The sequence below is a fragment of the Protopterus annectens genome, chromosome 9.part0 (genome assembly GCF_019279795.1).
Source record: "Protopterus annectens isolate FY-2018-M chromosome 9.part0, PAN1.0, whole genome shotgun sequence".
In the NCBI taxonomy this organism is placed as follows: Eukaryota; Metazoa; Chordata; order Ceratodontiformes; family Protopteridae; genus Protopterus; species Protopterus annectens.
In genome coordinates, this window is record NC_056743.1 from 194,821,567 (window position 1) to 194,846,487 (window position 24,921).

A 24,921-nucleotide genomic window follows, 5' to 3' on the forward strand; every position below is an offset into this window, starting at 1 on the left:
CAAGTTCATTGAACATGTGGGAGAAATGGCATATGTAGGTTTGTGGAACCGAGTTGGAAACAGTTACACACCTTATAGCTGGTTGAGATGCTTTAATGGCAGCGGGACTGTATACTGAAAGGCATAATAATGTGGCGAGATTGTTACACTGGAGATTGTGCAAACATTATGGTATCAAGTGGCTGAAAAACATTGGAAACATGAGCCACAGAGAATCATAGAAAATGATGAAGTTTACATCACATGGGATCATCCAATACCAACAGTACAAAAGATAGATGCTAGAAAACCGGACATAGTGATCCAAGAAAAGAAGACAAAAATAGCATTGATCATTGAAATTGCCACACCTAGTGACTATAATGTCTTGCGTACAGAGAGACACATAGTCATGAAATACCTTGATCTGCAGGCAGAAACGAGAGCCATGTGGAAGAAAAATACTCAGACAGTTCCAATAGTAGTAGGAGTAACAGGTCTTATAAAAAAGAATTTACAATCATATTTAGATATGTTTCCAATTCATGTAACACCGTATGAATTGCAGGAGGAGTCATTGCTGGGCACATTGCTGGGCACATTGCGGGTACTGCAAAGAGCACTTTTGGCTAACATCAAAGAGTGAGATAATACTAATTTCATGAACTTTAATCGTACTCTGACTTAGGAATGGAGTCCATTCTCGTCATGGTATTAGAAACCCAAAAGACTTGGAGAAATCAAAAAAAAAATGGAAAAAAGAACATTAGGAGCCATGAGATGTAAAGATGACAGCGAAGGTAAAACAGAGAGAAACAGTACAAACACAACCAAGAAGAATTAAAGGTAATGAAAAATATGAATTATTTACTCTATGCAAAGAGGCAAAAAAGGGCATTATCAGGGCACAAACAGCATTATCAGGCAACTGGGAAGTAGAAAAAGTTTTAACTAAAGAAAATGTTTAAGATAAAAGTATTTGACAAAATGAATATGTTTAAAGTACAAAACAAGCACATTTAAGGCAAAATGAGCATGCTAAGGGCCAAACGAGCATCTTTAAGGCAAAACGAGCATGTTTAAGGCAGAATTGAGCATGTTTTGTGTAAAACGAGCACAAAGAAAGTACACTGGGCATAAAGAAAAAAGGGATTAAATAAACAAAAAAGAATATAATAAGAAAAAAAGAGCACAGTAAGCAAAAATAAAGCCAGACGACTGCTTGTGTTTGCCCAAAGTGCTGTGTTTGGCCATAACTAAGACTTCGTATTGTATCAAGGGCATAATTAAAGTTATTCGAAGTATCTCAGAGTGTGTAAAAGTGCTTACAGTGTATGCTTATTACTCTGCATGTATTTCAGAGAGTTCACTATGTGCAAAGTGTAACTGTGTCATGTAATTCAGTCAAAGCATGGTTATTTGCAGAAAAGTTCTTGTGGGTGTGTCTGTTTGAAAAGTGCCACCATTACAGAGTGCTTATTGTACTGTAAAGAGTTGCCTAGTAAGATACTGCCATTTTGGGAACATTTCAGTTATTGCATGTAGTCATTTGCAAAGTGCAAATACTTCAAAAGATATTGAATTTGGGTAGAAAAAGTTCAATTTATTTGAATTATGAAGTTGCTTGATGTATTTCTTACATTAAGGAAAGGTTGTTGTGTCTTTCGGCTTTTTCCAGTTAGGGGTTGCCACAGCGGAACTCCGGTCCGCTAATGACTGGCAGTAGATTTTTACATGCCGAGTTGCCAGCTCTGACGCACAACCTTCAACGAAGTTACACCCATTCACGCATGTCTCTACACAGAAGACGCTTTAGCTGAGAATCAAACGGGACAACGTCTTACTGTAAGGCGACAATGCTACCGCAGCACCACCACCATGACATTAAGGAAAGGTGGTGATAACAAAAGATTACAAGAGTATTACATCATTCATGAATTGCTCAGTTGCATCCTAAAGTTCTCAAACTTTTCTTAAAGTGATGACTTTGACAAGTGATGGTGTATGACTGTAGCATTCCTGCCTTTATTGATAAAGCCCCCCCCCAAGTGATTACTTTAGCATTTCTGCCTTTACCAATTCCGCAAGCATAGCAAGTGATGATCAATGACTTTAGCATTTTTGCCTTTACTAATTTCTAAAGTAGATGATTTTTAGCATTTCTGCCTTTACCAGCCCAAGATTCCATAAAGCAGCGCAGATTCAGAGAAATTATTCCCTAAAGCTCCATAAAGCATTGAAAAGTTTTGAAAATCTATTCCGCAGAGTTTTGTAAAGCATTGATAGCTCTAAAAAGTTGTTTCGCAAAGCACAGTAAAGCACTGAGAAATCTAAAAAGCTATTTTGCAAAGCACAGTAAAGCATTGAGAAACCTAAAAAGCTATTTTGCAAAGCACAGTTAAAGCACTGAGAAAATTTCAAAAGCTATTTCACAAAGCACAGTAAAGCATTGAGAAATTTCAAAAGCTATTTTGCAAAGCATAGTAAAGCATCGGGAAATCTGAACAGCTGTTTCGCAAAGTGCAGTAAAGCATTGAGAAGCCCGAGAAGTTTATTTCGCAAAGTGCAGTTAATTGAAAGTACTACGAGGCTGTTCATTCACACAGTTCTGATAAGCTTAAAGAGAGAAAGTGTAAGTACAGAGCACAAAATCATTAAACAAATTGTGTTTAATGCCAATTACTTATGCACATGTGTGTGCGTGTATATTTGTACGCATTTGCAAGACCCTTCGCTGGTATGTGTTAATATGGCAGACAGATTTCGAAAACCTCAACCAGTTGTATTTGATCGGAATATTGCAGAGAACTGGAGAATATTTGAACAAGAGTACAATATTTTTATACAAGCAGCTTATGCAGATAAGAGGCATGTGCCAAGGCATTCATTTTGCTAAATCTAGCAGGATCTGAGGCTATAGAAAGGGAGCGTTCATTTGTCTATGCACTAGCAGTGTATGAAGGTGAAGGTGCAGACTGCCATATTGTTGTGCAAGCTGAATCAAGAGAAGACCAAAGTGTTTGAAGCGCAAGTTCAGGGAAATGTGCATCCCCAGATGAACATTACATGAGAGAGGCATTTGTTTTTCATAAGAAATCAGAAACCACGGGAAACATTTGCAGCTTATATAACTGACTTGCGAAACAAAGCAAAAACGTGTCAGTGTGGTGATTTGAAAGATGAGCTGATAAAGGCTAGATGTTTGTGTATTAATAGTGCTGCAGTGAGAACAATTTTACTGAGTGGCAGTGATTTGACATTAAGCAAAGCAATAGAGATTTGTCAGCTCCATGAGGTGACAGAAAGACATACAAACATGCTTGTGAGTGACAAAAGCATGGTTTCAGTTAGCTTCAGAGCAAACGTAGATAGTATGCAACACGTGGCAAACAGAAACAGGCCTAAGCAAAGGGCAGTCACAGGGTTTCCAAAGAAGGTACGAAGCTTTCCAGAGAGTTCCAGGAAAAGTGCAATCTCCACCGCCAGCTCAGTGCAATACAAACATGAGTCAGCAAAACCCAAGTCTAGCTTTATTGTTAACTGTCACAATTGTGGTGCAAATCATGAGTCTAAAAGAGAGAAGTGTTTAGCATATGGTCAGCAGTGCCACAAGTGTAAAGAAATGGAACCACTTTCAAAAGTTTTGCAAATCAAGTAAGCCTCACTCAGTTGTAAAGAAAGGTCATACAAAAAAAGCAAGTCGATCAAGTAGAGCCGAAACAGTCAGCTTTCTATGTGGATGGTGCATCAGTACTTGGAGAAAGAGTTGATGCAGTAAACTTATTAACAAGGAGTGAAGTGTTTTGTACGGTTCGGATCAACAGGAAATCCACAGAGCTCAAAATAGACACTGGATCAAAGTGCAATGTTATATCAGTAGACACATTTGCAAAAGTGAGAACTAACGAACAACTCAATGTAACCAGCAGTGGGGACTTGTTGCGTACGGAGGTGAAGAAATTCAAACTGAAGGTTCAGTAATACTTTCATGTTACTTGGCTGAGAACTGTTACAACTTATTATTCTATGCAGTCCAACCAGCGCAATCTTTATTGGGTCTCAAAGATAGTTTGAGAATGAATCTGCTTTCTTTTGCTAAAGAAGTTCATTGTGTGAGTGCAGTTCCAAGTTCAAGTCTTTCCAAAGCCATTTTCTCAGAGCATGCTGATGTTTTCGTTGACAAATTGGGCAAACTTCCATTTGTGTATTCCATGAAGTTAGATCCCAAGGTCACTTCAGTAGTCAGACCAGTAAGAGGAATTCCAGTAAAGTCAAAGCTCAGTTGGATAAAATGGTGCAGCAAGGTGTGATTTGTCTAGTCACAGAACCAACTGAATGTGTCTCGTCCATGATAGCCACTCATAAGAAAGGTTTAGACGAAATCAGAATATGCATTGATCCTAGAGATTTGAACAAAGCATTAAAAAGGCCATATCATCTAATGCGCACAGTTGAGGAAGTTGCAGCTCTGATACCGAATACCACATCGTAAATCCTCATTTCTAACTACTTTTGGTACTCCGTTTGGCAGATACAGATCCCTAAGGATGCCATTTGGAATAAATTCTGCAAGTGAATGGAAAAAAATTAGGTTATCCTTGTGCCATAATAGTAGATGATCTATTAGTTGGAGGAAATGGCAAAGCACAGCATGATAGAAACCTCAAAAAAGTTCTAGACAGAGCATGTGAAGTAAACTTGAAGCCCAATCCTCTGAAGTGTAAATTCAGACTTCCAGAAGTAATCTACGTAGGACATTTGTTTACAAGTACAGGCTTAAAACCTGACAGAATTAGTGATAGAACCATGCAGTTTCTTGAAGTAGAATTTTATGTTGAATTAAATGGGAAGTTACAATATAGCCCTTTTCATAAAGTAACAGCTGCAGGCAATTTTTTAGAGGCTAGCAGCTCTCATCCATTACATCTAATAAAGTCCTTACCCTATGGGGAATTTAAGCGTACTCTAACAATTACATTTGATAAAAAGCTATTAGAAAAATAGTTTATTTTGGTAAAGAATAATTTGTCCAAGAGGGGGGTTATAAGGACACATATATTCAGGGAGCGATAGATAAGGTCAGAAGAACACCAAGCAAAAAGTGTTGTCAAAGAGGTCCCAGGAAAAATTATAATATCAATGATTTACAGGAAATGGAGCCTATGTTTTATATAGTTATCTCCTTTCTCGGATATGTAAGGGATTTGGTCAACAAGTTATGGCCAGTTATTTATAGGGATGAAATGATAGAGAAATTATTCCCGAAGAAAGTCACCTTTTCATATGGCAGATTCAGCAACTTAAAGGAATTGCTGAATCAAAGAGCACAGAACACTGGGGGGGGGGGGGGACTTGGAGCTTTTCCTTGTGGAATGTGCAAAGTAGGTAAAAGAATAAAAAAATGTGGACGGATGGGCCATTAATGGAAATACATTTTGGATAAAAAATAAATTCAAATGAGACTCGTGTGGGACCATTTATATCATTGGGTGTGGATGCACACCAATGATGTGGTACATTGAGCAAACAAAAAGAAAGGTTAAGTTGAGAATATTAGAACATTTGGGCGATGTTAGAAATAAGAGATTGGAGAGCCCAGTGGCCCAACATTTTTGTTCTGTCCATGAGGGAAATTTGGACAGCTTTTTCTTCAGCGTTCTGGCCCGACCCTTTATATTTCGTAATATGGGAGGAGGAATTTATACAGAGGCTATTAAAGTTGGAAACAAAACTTATTGTGAACCTGGAAACCTTGTATCCACACGGGTTAAATTTAGAAATAAATTGGGATGCTTAAAGAATTTACCTTAAGGCATGTTTTTGTTAGTATATATATGTGCAGTTGTAGTGTAGGTCTCAAATCTTGTCAGTATGAAAGTAGTAAGGAACAGTGCAATATAAGTTGAGTATAGTTGAGTATTTAGGTAATACAAATTAATTTTGTTGAGTTTATTTTGTGAAATGATTAATAATATTATTAATTTTGTATTGGATTAATGAACATTTTAGGTGCAATTTTGTAATGCATTTGTATGATTTATTTGTCTTTTCTTCCACTGTAGGGTGTCACACCTTTAAGCTTGGATGGTGATTTGTGTTAATTAAGAATGTACTGAATGAAATGTATTTGCATATTAAATTGGTGGGATATAAAAAGGCTGCAATGATTTAACATTCTCATTCCTTGAAGGCTTGTTAGCCGAGGTACCAGAAGAAGTGCAATAAAGAAAATGCAGCTTTAATTCGCTTGCTTCCTGATTTTTTTTTTTTTTTTTTTTGGAAAGTTTATGGTCCCTTTTGGGATTTGGTGTTTTGTGTGATTATGTCCTTGGAAGGAGCATCAGCGATTCCTGGGATGTTCAGAACCCAAGCTGAAGTGGAAAGGTTTCGGTACACCGAAATATGGAAAGAAAGAGATGATAAAATAGCTAATAGTGATCCTTGGTCCATGGGCATGGATTATCGAATGGATGAGAGGTATGATCAGCTTGAAAAACTGTTAAAAAAGAAGTTTCCTTGTTTTAAGATATCAGAGTGTTACAAAAATATGTGGAGATGAATATTACACCTAGAGGGCTAAGGGTAGAACGACTGCCAGCATTTGATTTTTCAGAAGAAAAAAATGATTTATTGGAGGAATGGAAGTCAGTGTCATTGCTTTGCACTATAAACTGGTTAAAAATCTTGATCAAGAGGAACGTCCATGCACAGGAGAAAGCACGGAGTTCAGTTGTGCAATTGCAAGAGGCGCTACTTACAGAAACATCTGATATCCTGTTTTCCAATAAAATGCGAGAGATTAAAGTTCGTGTAGCCAAGGTGGAGTCTGAGGTTGTGGAGAAGAAGAAAAGGAAGCTTGCAAGAGATGTCAATGACCGTGGAAGTGGCATAATCTTTTCTTAGCAGTGAAAAGGTAGAAGGGGGCAAGATTTTTATATGAACAGAAGGAACAAATCACGCTTGTATCCCTCTTCACGAGATACTTCCCTCTCATCAGGGTAAATGGTGTCCAACGGTCAGAAGAGTGTTTCTTTTGAAAACGTGAACAAGGCGGTCAGTAGCTCTTTACAGGTCAAAGAAATTGAGGAATCTGATGTCCAGACCCGTGGCAGAGGAAGGGGTTGAAGATTTCAGAGGAAGGGGTTGAAGATTTCAGGGAAAGGGGAAAAGAAATTGAACTGTTTCGGTGAACAGACTGAGGTATGTGCCGATAATACAGTCAATATGTTCCCTGGTTCTGTATTCCCAGTTTTTTTTACAGCAAAAGATTCATGTACTGAAAAAAATTTAGACCCTGCACTTTCAGTCAACTATAAAGATTGTATTTATTCTGTTTCATGTGTAGAAAATGTTTTAGGTGCCAGCAATTCATTAGATCTTATGCTGGCAGCCAACTGCACGGAGAGTATCACCAACATTTCATCTGCAGAAAAGGCATTCAGTATTGTAAATCTATCGGATTTGATACTGTTAGAAGAAGTTGTAAGTCCTTTTGAAGGGCACTAAGTTTGTCCCTACATATTTATCTACCCTTGCTGATTTATTGGGAGAGGTTAAAAAGTTTTGCAGGAAGCTGTATTTAAAGGTCTTTTTTTCTAATAAGGGGCAGAGCAGCAATGAAGCTGAAGTGACTAGCGAATCATTGGAAGACTCATTACTGAACATGTCAGTTTATGATAACCTGATTGTGGATTTGGACACCATTTTGGATGTGGACATTAATAATGACTCTGACCTTTTGAATGAATACAATGTTAATTTTACAACTGGCTATGGTAAATTGATTTACTAAAGGTCCCATTTATTAGTTCCTTTGTACTCCCCAAAGTATCTGGAGCTGTTAACATGTTGGAAATGTATTATGCAAACAAATAGAAGTTACTTCTAATCAATTTGTTAGGAAGTCAAGTATTTGGAATTTAAACAAAGAGCAATGGATGGCTTTAAAGCAGCTACAGGGTTTGACTGCACAGTATCTTTTCACACAAGCAGACAAGGGGGGGAATTGGGTCATAATGACAATGAAAGATTATAATTGCATAGTATTTGACTTATCAGATGATAAGGTCTATAAGAAATTGCAATTTAATCCATTGAACAAGTTCAATGAGGGCCTACTTGAGTTACTGGAAAGAGGCGAGACGTTGGGATTTTTCAGTCAGACTGATGTCAGAAAGTTATATGTTAAGAATCCAAAAGATGCAAAAATTTTTGAATTCTTATGTTGCACAAATCATTGACGAGACCCCTTGGTAGACCAATAGTTTCAGGGGTGGGAGCATTTTTGCAAAATACGGGCATCTTTTTGGATTCACAACTAAGTATGTTTCTTCCGAGAGTACAGTCGTATGTCAAGAATACTGCTCATATTTTGGAATGCATTGGTTAAATTCATTGGAGTTCTTATTACTATTTTGCTTGTGTGGATGAAAATCGCTTTATACAGATATTAGAATAGAGAAGAGTTTGAAAGCAATTGTTAAAATAATGGGTGAGGGCCCAAGAACAACTTGTGTGTCAGCTGTTGGAGTATGCCCTTACAGATAATTATTTTGTTTTTGGACAAACATTTTATTTGCAGGTGGAGAGAACAGCAATGTGGGCAGCTTTTGCCCCCTCTTATGCCATATTGTTTATGGCTTTTTTTGAAAATGTTTGTTTATCCCACCAGTTTTTTTAAAAACAATGTGGTTATGTTTAAACTTTTTATTGATGATCTGATATTTGTATGCAGGGGAGACCAAGGTGAATTTGAAAACTTCATGCCTAATGTAAGCCAAAATTCCTTTGGAATTCACACACAGAATTAGTGATAGAACCACGTAGTTTCTTGATGTAGAATTTTATGTAGACTTAAATGGGAAGTTACAATAAAAGCCCCTTTCATAAAGTAACAGCTGCAGACAGTTTTGTAAAGGCCAGCAGCTCACATCCATTACATCTGATAAAGTCCTTACCCTATGAGGAATTTAAGTCTACTCCCAGCAAATACATCTGATAAAAAGGTATTAGAAAAAGAGTTTCTTTTGATAAAGAGTAAATTGTCCAAGAGGGGTTATAAAGACACATATATTCAGGCAGCGATAGATAAGGTCAGAGGAACACCAAGCAAAAAGTGTTGTCAAAGAGTTCCCAGGAAAAATTATAATGTCAGTGATTTACAAGAAATGGAGCCTATGTTTTATATAACTAAGTTTTATCCTTTCTCGGATATGTTATGGGATTTGGTCAAGTTATGGCCAGTTATTTATAGGGATGAAATGATAGGGAAATTATTCCTGAAGAAAGTCACCTTTTCATATGGCAGATTCAGCAACCTAAAGGAATTGCTGAATCAAAGGACACAATATTGTGGAAGACTGGGAGTTTTTCCTTGTGGAATGTGCAAAGTATGTAAAAGAATAAAAAATGTAGATGGAAAGAAATTTTGGATAAAAAATGAATTCAAATGTGACTCGTGGGGTCATTTATATCATTGGGTATGGATGCACACCAACGATGTGGTACATTGAGCAAACGAAAAGAAAGGTTAAGTTGAGAATATTAGAACATTTGGGTGATGTTAGAAATAAGAGATTGGAGTGCCCAGTGGCCCAACATTTTTGTTCTGTCCATGAGAGAAATTTGGACAGCTTTTTCTTCAGTGTTCTGGCCCGACCCTTTGGATGTCATAATATGGGAGGGAGGAATTTATACAGAGGATATTAAAGTTGGAAACAAAACTTGCTGTGAACCTTATATCCACATGGGTTAAATTTAGAAATAAATTGGGATATTTAAAGAATTTACCTTAAGGCATGTTTTTGGTTAGTATATATATATATATATATATATATATATATATATATATATATATATATGTGTGTGCAGTGCAGTTGTAGCGTAGGTCTCAAATCTTGTCAGTATGAAAGTAGTAAGGAAAAGTGCAATAGATGAGTATAGTTGAGTATTTAGATAATACAAATTAATTTTGTTAGGTTTATTTTGTGAAATTATTATTAATTTTGTATTGGATTAATGAACATTTTATGGTGCAATTTTATAATGCATTTGTATGATATATTTATTAGTCTTTTCTTCCACTTTAGGGTGTCACACCTTTAAGCTTGGATAGTGATTTGTGTTAATTAAGAATGTATTGAATGAAATGTATTTGCATATTAAATTGGTGGGATATAAAAAGGCTGCAATGATTTAACATTCTCATTCCTTGAAGGCTTGTTAGCTGAGGTACCAGACGAAGTGTAATAAAGAAAGTGCAGAAAGAATTCGCTTGCTTCCTGATTTGTTTTTGGAAGGTTTATGGTCCCTTTTGGCATTTGATGTTTTGCGCAAAGCATTAAAAAGGCCATATCATCTAATGTGCACATTGAGGAAGTTGCCGCTCTAATACCGAATACCACGGTATTTTCTGTTTTGGATGCAAAGAGTTTGTTTTAGCAAGTGATGCTTGATCGTAAATCCTCATTTCTAACTAATTTTGGTACTCCGTTTGGCAGATACAGATTCCTAAGGATGCTATTTGGAAGAAATTCTGCAAGTGAAGTCTTTGAGTGTGCAATGAAACAATTTTTTAGGTTATCCTTGTGCCATAATAGTAGATGATCTATTAGTTGGAGGAAATGGCAAAGCACAGCATGATAGAAACCTCAAGAAAGTTCTAGACAGAGCATGTGAAGTAAACTTGAAGCCCAATCCCCTGAAGTGTAAATTCAGACTTCCAGAAGTAATCTACGTGACATTTGTTTACAAGTGCAGGCTTAAGACCTGACCCTACCAAACAAACAGCTATTTTAGAGATGATGGCACCAGATAATGTACAAGGTTTACAGCATATTCTGGGCATGTTGAACTATTTAGGCAAGTTTATACCATATTTCAGTGAGTTGACAGCACCTTTGAGAGAGCTAACACGCAAAAATGCTGTATGGCCATGGTTGCAACATCATCAGAAGGCGTTTGATGACCTTAAGCAGAAAATTGCCACCCCACCTTCGTTACCTTAAGGTTATGATTTGAATAAACCAGTTGTTCTTTCCGGTGATGCTTCAAATTTTGGTCTTTGTGCAGTTGTTCTTCAAGAGGGCAGATGAGTAGCCTATGCATCTAAGACACTTACTCAAACTGAGATGCCTTATGCCCAAATTGAGAAAGAGTTTTGGCAATAGTTTTCTCATGTTCAAGTTTCATGATTATATTTTTCTTCCTTTTTGGTTAAAGTTTACTTAGGATTCCTGAGCTCTGTCCATTCAATTATCTGCATAGGCTATTTCATGGTCTGGAAATTTCTTCCCCCTTTTATGGACGTTCCTCTCAGGAACATTTCCCTTCCTTTCCAAGGGTTGTTCGGGATCTCTTGACTCAGGGAACTATTCACAAATTTCCATTTTCCCAAAAGGGGAAGGGGTTTTACTCCAGAATGTTTTTGGTGCCTGGAAAACAGAGCACTTGGAGACCTATTCTGGACCTCTCACATCTAAAGACTTATCTGAAGGTCCCCACTTTTTGAATGTTGTCCTTTCAGACTTTGTTCCCTCTACTGCTTCCTCAGGCTTATCTGGTGTCTCTGGACTTCAAGGATGCTTATCTTCATATCCCAGTTCATTCCTTTTTTAGGAAGTTTTTGCATTTCTCTGTTGCTTCCTGGCATTTTCAGATCTCTGCTTTGCCCTTTGGCCTTTCAGCTGCCCCAGTGGTATAAGGGTATTCACCAAATTCTTCACTCCTGTGAGTGCTTTGTGCAGGCTTAAGGGGATCCAGGTCTTTCCGTACTTGGATGACCTCCTGTTTCAGGCATCCTCTCCAGAGACTTTGTTGCAAAATCTTCATTTTGCCATCTCCATTCTGCAGAGCCTGGGGTTCACTATAAATTTCAAAAAGTCCTTTCTGACTCCTCAGGATCATGTCTTTCTGGGGTGCAGGATCCAGACTGAACCTATGCTGGCATCCCTGCCTCCTCCCATGGTCCTAACTTTAATTTCCTTTTTTTCAGTCCCTTCTTCTTCTGACTTCAGTAACAGCAAGGGAATTTCTGAGATCTCTGGGGTCCATGGCTTCCACCATTCCTGTACTCCCTTTTGCCAAACTCCACAGGTGAAAACTTTAGTGGTTTCTAAAGTCAGTTTGGCTTCAGCATTCTCATCCCTTTGAATTTTTAGTTTTTCTTCTTCTATATCTCAAGGAGGAACTTCAGTGGTTGATTTAGCAGTTGACTCAATCCAGGGCTTCCTTTTCATCCACCTCTTCCCTCTCTTCCCTCTCAGGAGCTGTTTATAGATGCTTCAGACGTGTCGTGTGATGGGGAGCAGCCTTCAACTCCCTAAATATGCAGGGAATCTGGGTGCCTCATCACTAGAAAGACCACATCAATGTCAAGGATATGAGAGCTCTTCTGCTGGCTATTCAGGCCTTTCATCCTCTCTTCTCCCTGGAACCTCTCAAGGTATTTTGAAGACAATACCACAGTGATGTGGTATGTCAACAAACCAGGGGGACAAGGTCTTATCTTCTTTGCTGATTGACACTCCTAGTGTGGGAACTAGCTATCCAGTATCAAGTGACTCTTCAGGCAGTTTACATTTCTTCAGGTCAAAACATTGTGGCAGATTCTCTTGAGTAGGTCCATAACTCAGTCCCATGAATGGGTGCTTCTCAAGGATGTGTTTCTGGCCATTATCCACCAGTGGGGTACTCCAAAAGTGGATCTTTTTGCTTCCTCTCTGAACAAACCACTTCCTCTGTTTTGTGCCAGAGTCTCGGGTCCTCTGGTTTGGAAGATGGACGCTGTCTCTTTTTATTGGAAGGGGATGTTTCTTTAGGCTTTCCCTCCCTTCCCCTCATTCCAAAAGTCATGTTCAAAGTACAACAGGATGCTTCCAAAATGACTCCCTTTTGGCTGAGACAGCATTAGTACCCTCTTCTGCATTTAGCCAAGGGCAATTATCACAAGTTTACCTCACAGGGTGAACCTTCTCACACAAGAACAACAATGGTCCTGCAGGAGGCCAGGAAACCCACTACTAGGAAATCCTACTTATCCAAATGGAAGAGTTTTTTTGCTTGGTGTCTTTCTGATAACATGGATCCACTTTCTGTGGATGTTCATTTCGTTCTCTGTTATCTGTGTAAACTCCTCAGTGCTGGGTTGGCTTATTCTTCTGTTAAGGCCCACATATCAGCTTTTTCTGCTTGTTTGCCTTTATCACTTTCCTTAGCTTCTAGATTTGAAGCTAAACAATTCCTTAAAGGTGTCCTGCATATTAGGCCTCCCAGGAAGCCTGTTCCTCCTCCCTGAAATCTTAATTTTATTTTCGAAAAATTGACCTTGAGCCTGCAGCTTCAGCTTCCTTGAAACATTGCTCTTGGAAGACTGTTCTTCTGTAAGACCTTACTTCTGCCAGCTGGGTATCTGAGCTTCAAGCCTTTATGGCTTGTCCTCCTTTTTTGGTGTTTCATAAGGACAGGGTGTCCCTTCGTACTAGTCTTTATTTTATGCTCAAGGTGGTGAATGAGTTGTCCATTAATCAGTCTATTCATTTGCCCACTTTTTTCCCTTCTCTGCAGTCTGCCAGTGAGAAGGTGCTCCACACACTGGATGTGCATAGACAACTCAGATTTTATTTAGATAAGACTAATACTTTTTGTAATTCTGATCAGCTTTTAGTTTCTTTTCATCTTAGGATTGGCTGTGTCCAATCAACTATTTCTTATTGGATTTCTAAAGCCATTTCCTTTTGTTATTTCTTTCATGGTAAGAGCCTTCCTTCTGTTGTTAAGGCTTATTGTACTAGAGCTGTGGCTTCTTCTGGTACTTTTTTCGTTTCACTTGAAACCATCGAATTACCTGTTCGTCGAGTCTGACATCATCGAGACTAGAACGTCGCAAACTCAAGTCAACGAAAACTGCAATCATCGAGGTGCATACCGTCAACTATAGTGTATAGAAGTGTTTACACTCTTGGTTTCCCCTGTACTGTTACAGAAGTGTGTATATTGTTAGATTTCCCAGTATTTTTTAAATTCCCGCTACAACTACACATTTAAAGGTTTTGTCACTTTAAAAAACAGATCTTAGCTGACTAACATGGCAGAGAACACAACATTTCGCCCTGGCATAATAGGTACTTTGTACTCTGTTACAAAATCACAACGTGGTAGGGATGTTCTTGTTATCGATGGATTTGTCTATAACTTAGTGCGTGCTGTGGATATTAAGAGATACTGGTGTTGTAAGCAAAAGTATATCAGTAAATGTAAGGGACAGTGTACAACCATATCAATGTCTGATGGGGAAAAGTTATGTAAAACTGCTGCTCACAGTCATAGTGGAGATCCATCAGAGGTACAGCGATATGAGATGTGTACTCATCTAAAGCCAAAAGGCTGTCATGTCACGAGATACACCATGTCTAATAGTTGATGATGTTATGTCTACAAGTAGTTTAGACACTGTTCCTAACCTACCAAGCCGAAAAGCTTTACTACAACAGGTTGGTAGAGTACGTAGAATGCAGAGTAGGGGTTCACATAGTGCTGTGGTAACACTTGCAAATATTGATATTTCTGAATATCAATTGAAAGAAGTTGCATTCATTAGTAAAAGATTTGTAGATGAATCTATGGATATGACTGTATTAGTAATCACTACAGTGAAAAATCTGTGTGATTTGAGCAAGTGCACAATTTGGTTAATGGATGGTACTTTCATCTTTAAAGGGGTTATTTGTCGGCAATTGTACAGTTTGCATGGCTTTGTGTCTTTCAGCTCTTGTACAAGAACAGTGCCGTTGTTGTGCACACTCATGACAAGAAAGTCACTCAGAAGCTACGTTATGTGGCATTGTATTTTATCTTTGGTGGCTGAAGAAAATATTGTTCCCTCTGTGAAATGTGTTGTGTGACTTTGAAATAGCCGCTATAAAAAGTCTACGTATGAATTTGAATGGGATTGTACCGAAGGGTTGTTTATTTCATTTTAGCCAAAACATATGGCGAAAATTGCAGAGTCTTGGGTTGGCTGCATTGTATAACAGATGCCATCGTTTCCAGGTGTCTGTGAAGTGTCTCATTGCGTTGTCATTTCTACCAGAGGGAGGATGTTATGCATGTGTTTAATTTGTTAAAGCAGTCATTCCCTGAAGAGGGAATAGCTTTATTGAAATACTTTACAAATTGGTATTTGTTGGGTAAACCCAGGAAGTTTGCAACTAGAACTGCAGCATTTCTTCGTTTTCCACCACTATTTCCAAAGGAATTTTGGAATATTTCTCAACTTAATTTAGAGTGCTTACCACGTACACAAAATAGTATAGAGGGATGGCATCACCGTTTGAAATGTATGTTGGGAAGTCGTGCTACTGATTTGTCAGTACTTATGTGCACTTTGGCTCAGGGACAAAATAGAATTGGGGAATTACGTGTTCGTATGGCAGGAGGGTGCCCACCATCACCTAAAAGATGTAAGCTTATTCTACGAGAAAAGCGTTTGCAAACTGTGTTAGAAAGTAGAGACTCTTACGACATCTTGAGCTACTTGGAGGCTATTGCTGGGCTACTCAAGCTTTGATCTCAAATACTTGTAAATAATGTGTGTTGAAGAGTCGGTGTGGTGTACGAGTAGTTACATTGGTTTCATGTACTGCTGTTGTCTGCAGTATCATGTTCTGTATTACGTTATATTATGTTTGTTGGAATACACTTAAAGTGTGGAAATGTTATGGTGGCAAGATTGGAAGTATACAGGTGGAGATGGTTATATGTGACAGTGTTTATTGTTTTGTTACTACACGGGACGTTCACAGGGTGTTGTGTGTTTTCGCCATTGCATATTTCGACGTTTTGATAGCGCTAGTGTTGTGTGTAGTGATGTTTGCAGTTTGTGATGTTTTGGCACTCGTTATCGATGGTATGCAACTCGATGATTGCAGTTTTCGTTGACTTGAGTTTGCGATATTCTAGTCTCGATGATGTCAGACTCAAACTGGTAATTCAACAGTTTCAAGTGAAACCCTTTTTTCAAGGGTTCGGATACTAACTTTATTCTTGAGGCAGCTACCAGGACTTCTGTGAATACATTTACCAAGCAGTACAAGTTAGATGGAATTTCCAGAGCTAGAGCTGGTTTTGCTAGGGCCATCCTTCTTGGGGTCCTAGAGACCTCTGCTGGTCCTTCCTCCTCCCTCTCTTCTTCCTGAGCTTTGGCAGTCTCCCTATTGTAATGAATACTACAGCAGTGAAATGGAAGGACATAGTACAGTTGTGTAAGATCTTACCATAATGGCAGATGTCTTTCTCTTCACTGTTGCAATATTCACTCCATCCCTCCTCCCCCTGGTCCTTTTCTCTTCTGGATGTACTGATTACCTCTATTTTATCCTTGGAGTGGCATTCATACTGGGGCCCTCAGTTCTGAGGACGGTATGTCCAGACATCACCTTTTTATCGTACACTACATAAGGAGCATAAGTGTGATGTATGGTATACCTTAAAGCAACCTAAAGGCTTTGGTATACTGGCCAGATGTCGGGTCGCCCTTGCTAGGGGATCACTAATTTAATAAATACTGCAACAGTGAAGAGAAGGACATCTGCCATTATGGTAAGATCTTGCACAACTCTACTTTCTTTGTGGAAGTTGAACTTCACAATTGTCAGATTTGCCTGTACTTAGTTCAAGCACATTAGTTCAACAGCTATGCAATTTATGTCATGGAAAGTATTTTCTTAATGACCATCAAGCTTCATGATGTAACTGTAGTGAACTGTCTCTGATCTTTTACAAGGAATAGATATCCTTTAGAGCCTCATTTATTACCTTCTGAAACTGGTGTCAAAACTGACAAATACGCACATATATTTTTCTGTTTTCTGTGTAGGGTTAGAAACCAGGGGAGCATGAGCCCATCACAACATTGACCTGCACTGTCAGCTCATGCTGTACATAAAGTGAGTACACAAGTTTAGGAAAATGGAAGAGCTGTATGTCTTTTTATTTTTTATTTTTTTGCTCCATGAAGGGAAGGGATAGCTGTCAGTTCAAACCACTTCAAATGAACTGCGAACTGCATTGTCTTTTGCTTTTAACTGGCAAATGGGGAGCCACCATTGATCCTGGGAACTATCGACCTATAGCCTGACGAGCCTGGTTTGCAAGGCCATGGAACGTATCATCATGGAACTCATAAACAAAGACATTGGTAATCTCCAAACTCTGGACCCCATCCAGTTTGGGTTTGTAAAAGGCAGATCATGTCTCCTAAACCTGATAGACAACTTTGAAGCAGTCACCAAAGCCGTAGACAAGGGTAAGGTGGTTCACCCAGCCTACCTAGATCTTGCCAGGGCTTTCGACACCATCCCCCACTCTGGAATTATAGATGAACTCACTAAACTAGGTATAAATCCCTATGTCACAAGATGGGTTGCCAACTCGCTCACTGACAGAACCCACACTGTGAAAGTAGCAGACTCCAAATCCGATTTCAGACCAGTGACAAGTGGAGTATCACAGGGTTCAGTCCTGGGTCTTCTCCTGTTTGGTATCTACTTCTTTGAGGTACAGGCTAACACAGAAGGTCTTTGGCTAATGAAGTTTGTAGATGACTGCAAACTAGGAGCCATAATCGAAACTCCTAATGATGTGGACATCCTACAAAAGGGCCTCACTGAGACAGATGCCTGGTGTCAAAGCCATGGCCTCAAGCTCAATGCCAAAAAGTGCATTGTCATCCCCTTTGGTAAAAACTCTGTACCCATGAACTACAACATAGGTGGTAGTATACTTAACACCGAAAGTGTGATGAGACCTTGGGACACAGGTGGACAGTAGTCTCTCCTTTGTTAATCACATCGCCACAGTAGTCAGGAAATCCTTCTACGTGGCACACCTCATCACAAAAGGTTTCTCATCCAGAAAAAAAGAGATAATTGTTCCCCTCTACTCGTCACTCATTAGACCCATTATAGAGTACAACGCCCCTTTTGGTATGTACCTCACAAGACATGTAGAACAACTGGAAAGGCTGCAGAAATACCTCACAAAGAGGATTACCGGCCTCAAGCAGATGCCCTACGCAGACCGTCTCAAAAAACTCCAGCTTTACTCCATCGCATATCGCATACTCAGAGGTGATCTCTGCCTAACATACAAAGCTATGTCAAACCCAGAGCTGTTGGACATGCTCCACTTAAAGACATCCAAATCCTTCCAAGCTACACGCTCTAGGGACCTAAACCTTGTCACCACAATAAACAGAACATGCCGGAGGGATAGATTCCTGTCCCAGAGACTTCCCATACTCTGGAATAAACTACCTATCTATATCAAACAAAGCTCCTCATTAGCACTCTTCAAGAAAAATCTTGATGATTGGATGGGAAATAGGAAATTTACCCCGGGGATCACCTCTGTGGCTCTGCTCGACAGTGGCACAGGAAAATAATTTTCTTGGGTGGCAAAAGCCAGGGTATCTTTTTGGCTGGGCTTGTATAGGCCCCAGGGCCGATAGCCTAGTACCTACCTATGAACCTATGACCCACAAGTTATTGTGCTTTACATGTTATTTTAAGGGGTGTATGTTAGTTGGGGTATGATTTAAGAGCTACTCTCCACCGAGTTGGTAAAGTAACGACAAAGAAATACAAAAAAAAATAAAAAAGTTTCACAACTGCGACTGGTGAATCGGAGACTGAGGAGAAATAAATACCAAACTGTAAAAGCGTTCCAAAAGCAATTTAATAACAATCCAAGACTAAACACTTTCACCCAGGCATACACTAGGGCTTCATCAGAATAAAAAATATCCATTGAACAAACCTTTAAATAATAAAAACAAGAAACAGGTGACCTAATGCTTATTATCATTTAAAGGCACAACTTTGTTTAAATAAAAATAAAAATGTAATAGAAATATATATCTGTATATAAAAATACAAACTACACATATCACAGTCCTAACTATAAAAAACTTTAACTACATTCTAAAACATAATAAACACATTCTAGGTATAAAAATGTAGAAATTAACTGGACTTCAACATGAATAAAGTAGTATTATTTTTATTAATTAAAACACATCACATGAGCGCTTTCATCTCTCATGGAGACTTCATCAGATGAAATGCACTCACATTCATCATCTTTTTTATAAACTAGCAACAACAGAAAAAGCCAGTGATACCGAATGGTTAACAAGAATGTTGACAAACCTCCTTTTTGGCCTATTTTGACTAGCAGGGGGGAGTAAGACTCATCCCTTGGCCATTCTTGTGGAAAGATGGTGCAAAGAAGTAGTGACCAAGACCCCCATCTCCTGAAAGACTCTTGGGAATTTTTAGGAAAATTAAAACAGGATTTATGGAAGGAAGGGCTTATTTTCCTCACTATTGATGTAGTGGACCTCTTTACTAGTATTCCTAAAATTGAGGATATGGAACTTTTTTATAACTCCATGCAACAATTTTCCTCCCTTTCAGAAAACAGGATTAGGCTCTTAGTTGAGCTGATGGAACTCATTTTGGAGAATAATTTTGTCCATTTTGAAGGTGAATTTTACCAGCAAATCAGAGGAGTTGCGATGGGGGCAGCCTGTGCCCCCACCCATGCCAATATTATCATGCTGGGATGGATGAATTTATTCTGAAGAGTTCCTTTGCCAAGCACCTACATCTTTATGTGAGGTTTTTGGATGATATTTTTATTTTGTGGGATGGTACAGTAGACCAAATTAGTGAGTTTATAAAGCATTTGAATGGTAGCAGTGGCTACTTTAGGTTTTGTTTGTTCTTAAAGCAAAATCTTGGTACATCACCAATGATTCTTCATATTCTTGGGTCCCCTATTTGTTGATGATATTTTTTTCCTTTGGGGGAGTAACAAAGTGCAACTGAATATGCTCATAGACTACCTAAAAAACACAACTGATTTTTTGGATTTTGATGACCGAACATCTGAGTCTAGGATTGATTTCCTAGATGTAACTATATTGAAGGACACTGGTGGAAACATAGAGAGACCTGTACTTATAGGAATAGGAAGGAATGCTGGAGGAACAACTCTTTGCATCGAACTAGTATGTATCCTAAGCACATAATTCCACAGGTCATTAAGAACAAATTCCTATGGCAATCCAGACTAAATACCAAAGATGACGTCTATGAAAGGGATGCACTTGAATCAAAGAAAGAGTTGTCGGAAAGAGGTTATAAAAATGGTGAAATTAATATGATAGCATCTCAAGCCTTACAGCTACGAAGCACCAAGGGCAAACTGTACTTCCATAGGGGAACCCAGAATGGGAATAAACAAAGAGAATAAATCATACCCCAATATGAGATGCACATTAACTTATAGCAACAGCACTGGCTCCATTCGTAATGTATTAAGCAAGAACTGGCAATTGATAATAGCAGATGAGAACACACGGAGAATTGTAGGTGATGTACTTAGATTTTGCTATAAGAACAAACCAAATCTTAAACAATTGCTTTGTAAGGATTCATTTTCTAAGAAAATTATCCCTGTGCTCAGTAAATATGCAGCTATATACTATCTGATGGATTTTTTTAACATCCTGTGACATGCAGACGCTATATACAACTAGAGCCTATGTTGACTGTCAGACTAAGAACATAGTCTATGTGCAAGTTTTTATGTGGGTAAAACCAGCTGCCCATTAAAAACCCAAATTCAAGCACACTTGAGAGATATTAGAAAGAAAATATCCACCAATGCTTTAAGTAAAGATATAATGTCAAATCCTGGACATGACTTTCGATTTATGGCATTGCAACGGGTATACAGTAATCCAAGAGAAGGAAATATTAAGGAATTTACTGAGCTTGAAGAAAGTAAATGGATAGCTGATTTAAGGGCTGATAAACATCCAGGATTGAATGATTTACTTCCCCTTAAGCGTATGTTAAGAAGGCGTTGCCTGAGGAGACGATTATGATTGGTTAATGCCCCCATTTAATGCTGCACTCACTGATTGAGACTAGATCTGAAGAAGGCTTTATGCTGAAAGCGCTCATCTCATTTATTATTTTATCTTGTTTTTAACCTCTTGATATTAAAGCCTTAAAATCCCAGCCGTGATATCACTTCTTTGGTTTGTTTTCTTATCTAAGCTTTCTACCCATGCCATTTCGGATTCATTAAGATCAGATCCTGCTTTCTTAACCTGATCAACTTCAAGAAGGCTACTGAACCGTCGGATAAGGGCAGATCAGTATACGTCAGATATCTAGTCCTTGCAAAAGCATTCAACTCCATTCTGCACTTGAGTATCATAGATAAACTCTCCTAGCTAAATGTTAATCCCTATGTAACTCTTTTAAAAGCAAATTGGCTCACAAACACAAACCCAGGAAGTTAGGGTAGGCAGTTCTACCTCGTACAAAAGATGTTTCACTGGTGGTTTACCCTGTTTCAGGCCTTAGACCACTCCTCTTTGTCATTTACTTTTCAGAGATCAAAGAAAATGTTAAGAGTTTATGGCTGACCAAGTTTGCAGATGACTGTAAACTTGGTGTCATTATGCACTCCTCAGAGTACACCAGAATCCTCCAAGCAGGTCTTTCCCATGCAAATAGCTGGTGTCAAAACCGTGGACTAAAACTAAATGCCAAGAAATATATAACTCTATTCTTTAACAAGCATGACTTCTCTTGTAACTATCACATTGATAACACACCTCTGAAAGCTGATCCTGTAGTTAGGGATCTGGGACTTTATATCAACAGCTAACTGTCCTTTGATCACCGCTATTGTAAGGAAGTTCTTTTTCATCCTCCAGCATATAGATATAGTAAAAATAATGGCTTCCAGGTCCAGGAATGTAACCATTCCAGTGTACTTGGCTCTCATCAGGTAGGTCATTGAATATAATGTCCCATTTGGTATATACCAGTCCAAAGTACTTGGCTCTCATCAGGTAGGTCATTGAATATAATGTCCCATTTGGTATATACCAGTCCAAACACTTGTAATGACTGCTTTCTCACAAAAAAAAAAAAAATCAAGGGCCTAAATTACAAAAACTATACAGAACATCTCAAAAGGCGTCTCTCTTTTTCCCGGTATCATGCAGGCTACTAATAGGCAACTTCTGCCTCACATATAAAGCTTCAACAGATCCTATCCTGTTAGCACTGTTAACACATTTGCAAGTCCAGTAGTAGCATGGATATCTACTCAAGGGATCTCAGTCTATTATACAAAATAAATAGAACATGTTAGAGGGAAAGGTATGTATCACAGAGAGCACCTCTTCATGTAACCAATTTCCATTCCACATAAAGCAAATACTTCTGTTACTGTGTTCAAATGTAATTTGGATTAATGGATGGAAAACTGGAAATTCACCCCCCTGGTTTAGCACCAATTTTCCTTATGGGTAGAGGCAACAAGCAATTGTCCCAACATATCCTTGTTCTGCTCACTTCTGTGTTATAACTATGCAAAATTATAAGGGCTAAAAGCTACTATGGGACTGTAAGGCTATGCTTCTTAAGATCTGCACAGATCAATAGCCTAGTAAGTACCTATGTATTTATTGCAGTACTTGATGTCAAATGGTTTGGCATATTTGTTTCCAAAGAGAAAATTTCCATATTGGAGTGGTGGTAAGGACAAACCTAGTTGCAGACACACTGTGGGGGATACATATCCTTTATTTCTGTGACTAGGGGCATTCCTTAATGTAAAAGTGGTATAGCCGTATAAAGTCCGACTGCCAAATCCAGAATAAAATATTATCTTTTTGTGTTGTGTGTGAAGTGTTGGATCCTGTTTGGTATTCAGTTTGTTTTGCTCTTATGATGTGCATTTTGTATTAGCAGTGAGCATTTATATATGTATATATATATATATATATAGAGAGAGGGAGAGAGAGATCGCCTACAAACTAAGGATTTAGACTTAAGGGGTCAGTTTTGAATTATTGTATCTGAAATGCTTGCCATTCTTTATTTCTGAAATATGAAAAAGCTTTAAGTTCATATTCATAACTTGTCTCTCAAATGTCTTATCAGAACCTGAGAAGATGAAATCTATGTCACAACTAGCTGTCTTGACAAAACGTTGGTGGCCTTCTAAAATGAAACTGGATTGCTTCCAAGAAGTTGTATTAGAAAGCAGCAGTGTTGATGAACTAAAAGAAAAGGTGAGATGGTGGAAACTGAAGAAACTGTAATTACAAGTAATGCTTTTAGTTTTGGATGCTTACTGCATTGCTTTCATTGTGTATCAGGGTATTATAGGTAATTATCTGATGTGGCTACTGCATTCCACATTATGTTTGAGACACACATCTCCATCAGAGTCTCTATTGTGCTTAAGCTGCTCAACTTTCATAGTTCTGTCAACACAAACATGGTAGTCTCCAGCTGTTTTCCTCAACACTAATACTTGTACATTCACATCATTTAATTAGCTCTGAATGCTTAATGGCAAACATTGCATAAAGTCATGATTTACAGGCGCACATAGTAGTACAACAGTTGATAATTAAAAGAAGAATAAATTACATTTTCAGTATAATTTAATTTTCAGATTAAATTAGATAAGTTAAGCATAAACGTAAGTCCAGAAAATATAGAAAATCCCTGTAAGCAAAAAAGTCTGGGATGTTTTGTATGAGTACTGTATAACGCATCTTATATTAAAATTCACTTCTATATCAGAGTGAGCAGTCCATGACGCTTGGGCGTCTAGGGCATATGCTAAGGTTGTGGACAAAAATAGATTCAAAATGCCAGCTGAAACTGAGGTAGTTGTAAAGATCCATTTTTCACCAGTCGTTGATAATCAGAAGTAAATATGCATTTCTAGTATATCTTGGGCAGTTACATTTCCAAAGTGTGCTGCTAAAATTTCTGCTACTGTGGTGAATGTGCTCCAGCATTGTCTTGAGAATGGTTACTATAGTATCATAACAAAAGGTAATATAGTAGACTATTCACTTCACTTGAGTTTGTGTAGAAACAGGCAGACCTTCCCTCCCTTGATGAAGACAAAATGATGCTTTATTTTCTTGCAGAGATAGTTTTTCCTGCTGTATTGTCTTGAGTTCTCTGTGAACATTCAGAGTGATGTTTCCTTTCATTTTGCTAGTTTGGAAGGAAGACTTGAAACGGACTAGATTGGTGGAAGTAGGGAGTTGAGACTACTCTCGATATGAAGGCAGGATAATTTTTAGTGACACCATTTTATTATGGAATATTGTGTACGTTGATTTGCATATCCAGGCTTGTAGCTCTGAAATTCTTCTTCCTTAAGTCAGTGCTGCTAGATAAATTGTTTTCCAGGAAAGGTGTTTTAATGTCCTCTTGAATCACCTGGTTCAAAATGAGATAGAGTTTACTTTTCCAATACGAAGTTCAAATCTTGAGGAAAAATAATGTCTTCTTTGTATTTTTAATTGCAAAACTGCCTGTAGGAAGACATTAAGAGTTCACTGTAGTCTGAGAAAAATGGGGAACACAAAGAGTGATTGCAGAAGTATGCAGTTTAATTCATGAATGCACTAGCTTTGTCTCAAAGATGATTAAAACAGTCTGATATAATTGGAATTGGGCAGTTCAGAGAGACTGGTCTTTAGAAGGTGCTCAAGAACAAATATTTCCATTTCTTAAAATAAGGTTTTCTGGTAGTAAGCCTTTAACTTCTGTTAGAATGTTTAATATTTGACTACTAAAAGGAGATACTATAAAAAAACAAATTAGGCAAATTACAAGTTTGTCATCAAAACTGAACTGTTTAGTCACTTTAGGTTGTGGTGTAACATTTTGCTTATCTGTCGAGTTAGTAAAGATTTGTAGAAGTCGTAGAAGGATAGTGGCCAACTACATCAAAAGAGAAATCATAGCTGTCTTAACCAAGGTGGAATTATGAGAACCACCTATAATACTGTCTCTCAGTAAAAAGTAGTAAACGGATTGGAGG

The 24,921-nt window shown here is 38.2% G+C and overlaps 1 protein-coding gene across 1 annotated transcript in view; it reads left to right on the forward strand.

Moving 5' to 3' along the window:
- Positions 1 to 24,921, forward strand: part of USP47 (ubiquitin specific peptidase 47) — a 3,572,488-nt gene that overhangs the window by 3,346,728 nt on the left and 200,839 nt on the right. Inside the window, exon 29 of the mRNA XM_044082726.1 lies at positions 23,010 to 23,140. Coding sequence (XP_043938661.1) covers positions 23,010 to 23,140 — 131 coding nt within the window. The remainder of the gene's footprint in view (positions 1 to 23,009; positions 23,141 to 24,921) is intronic.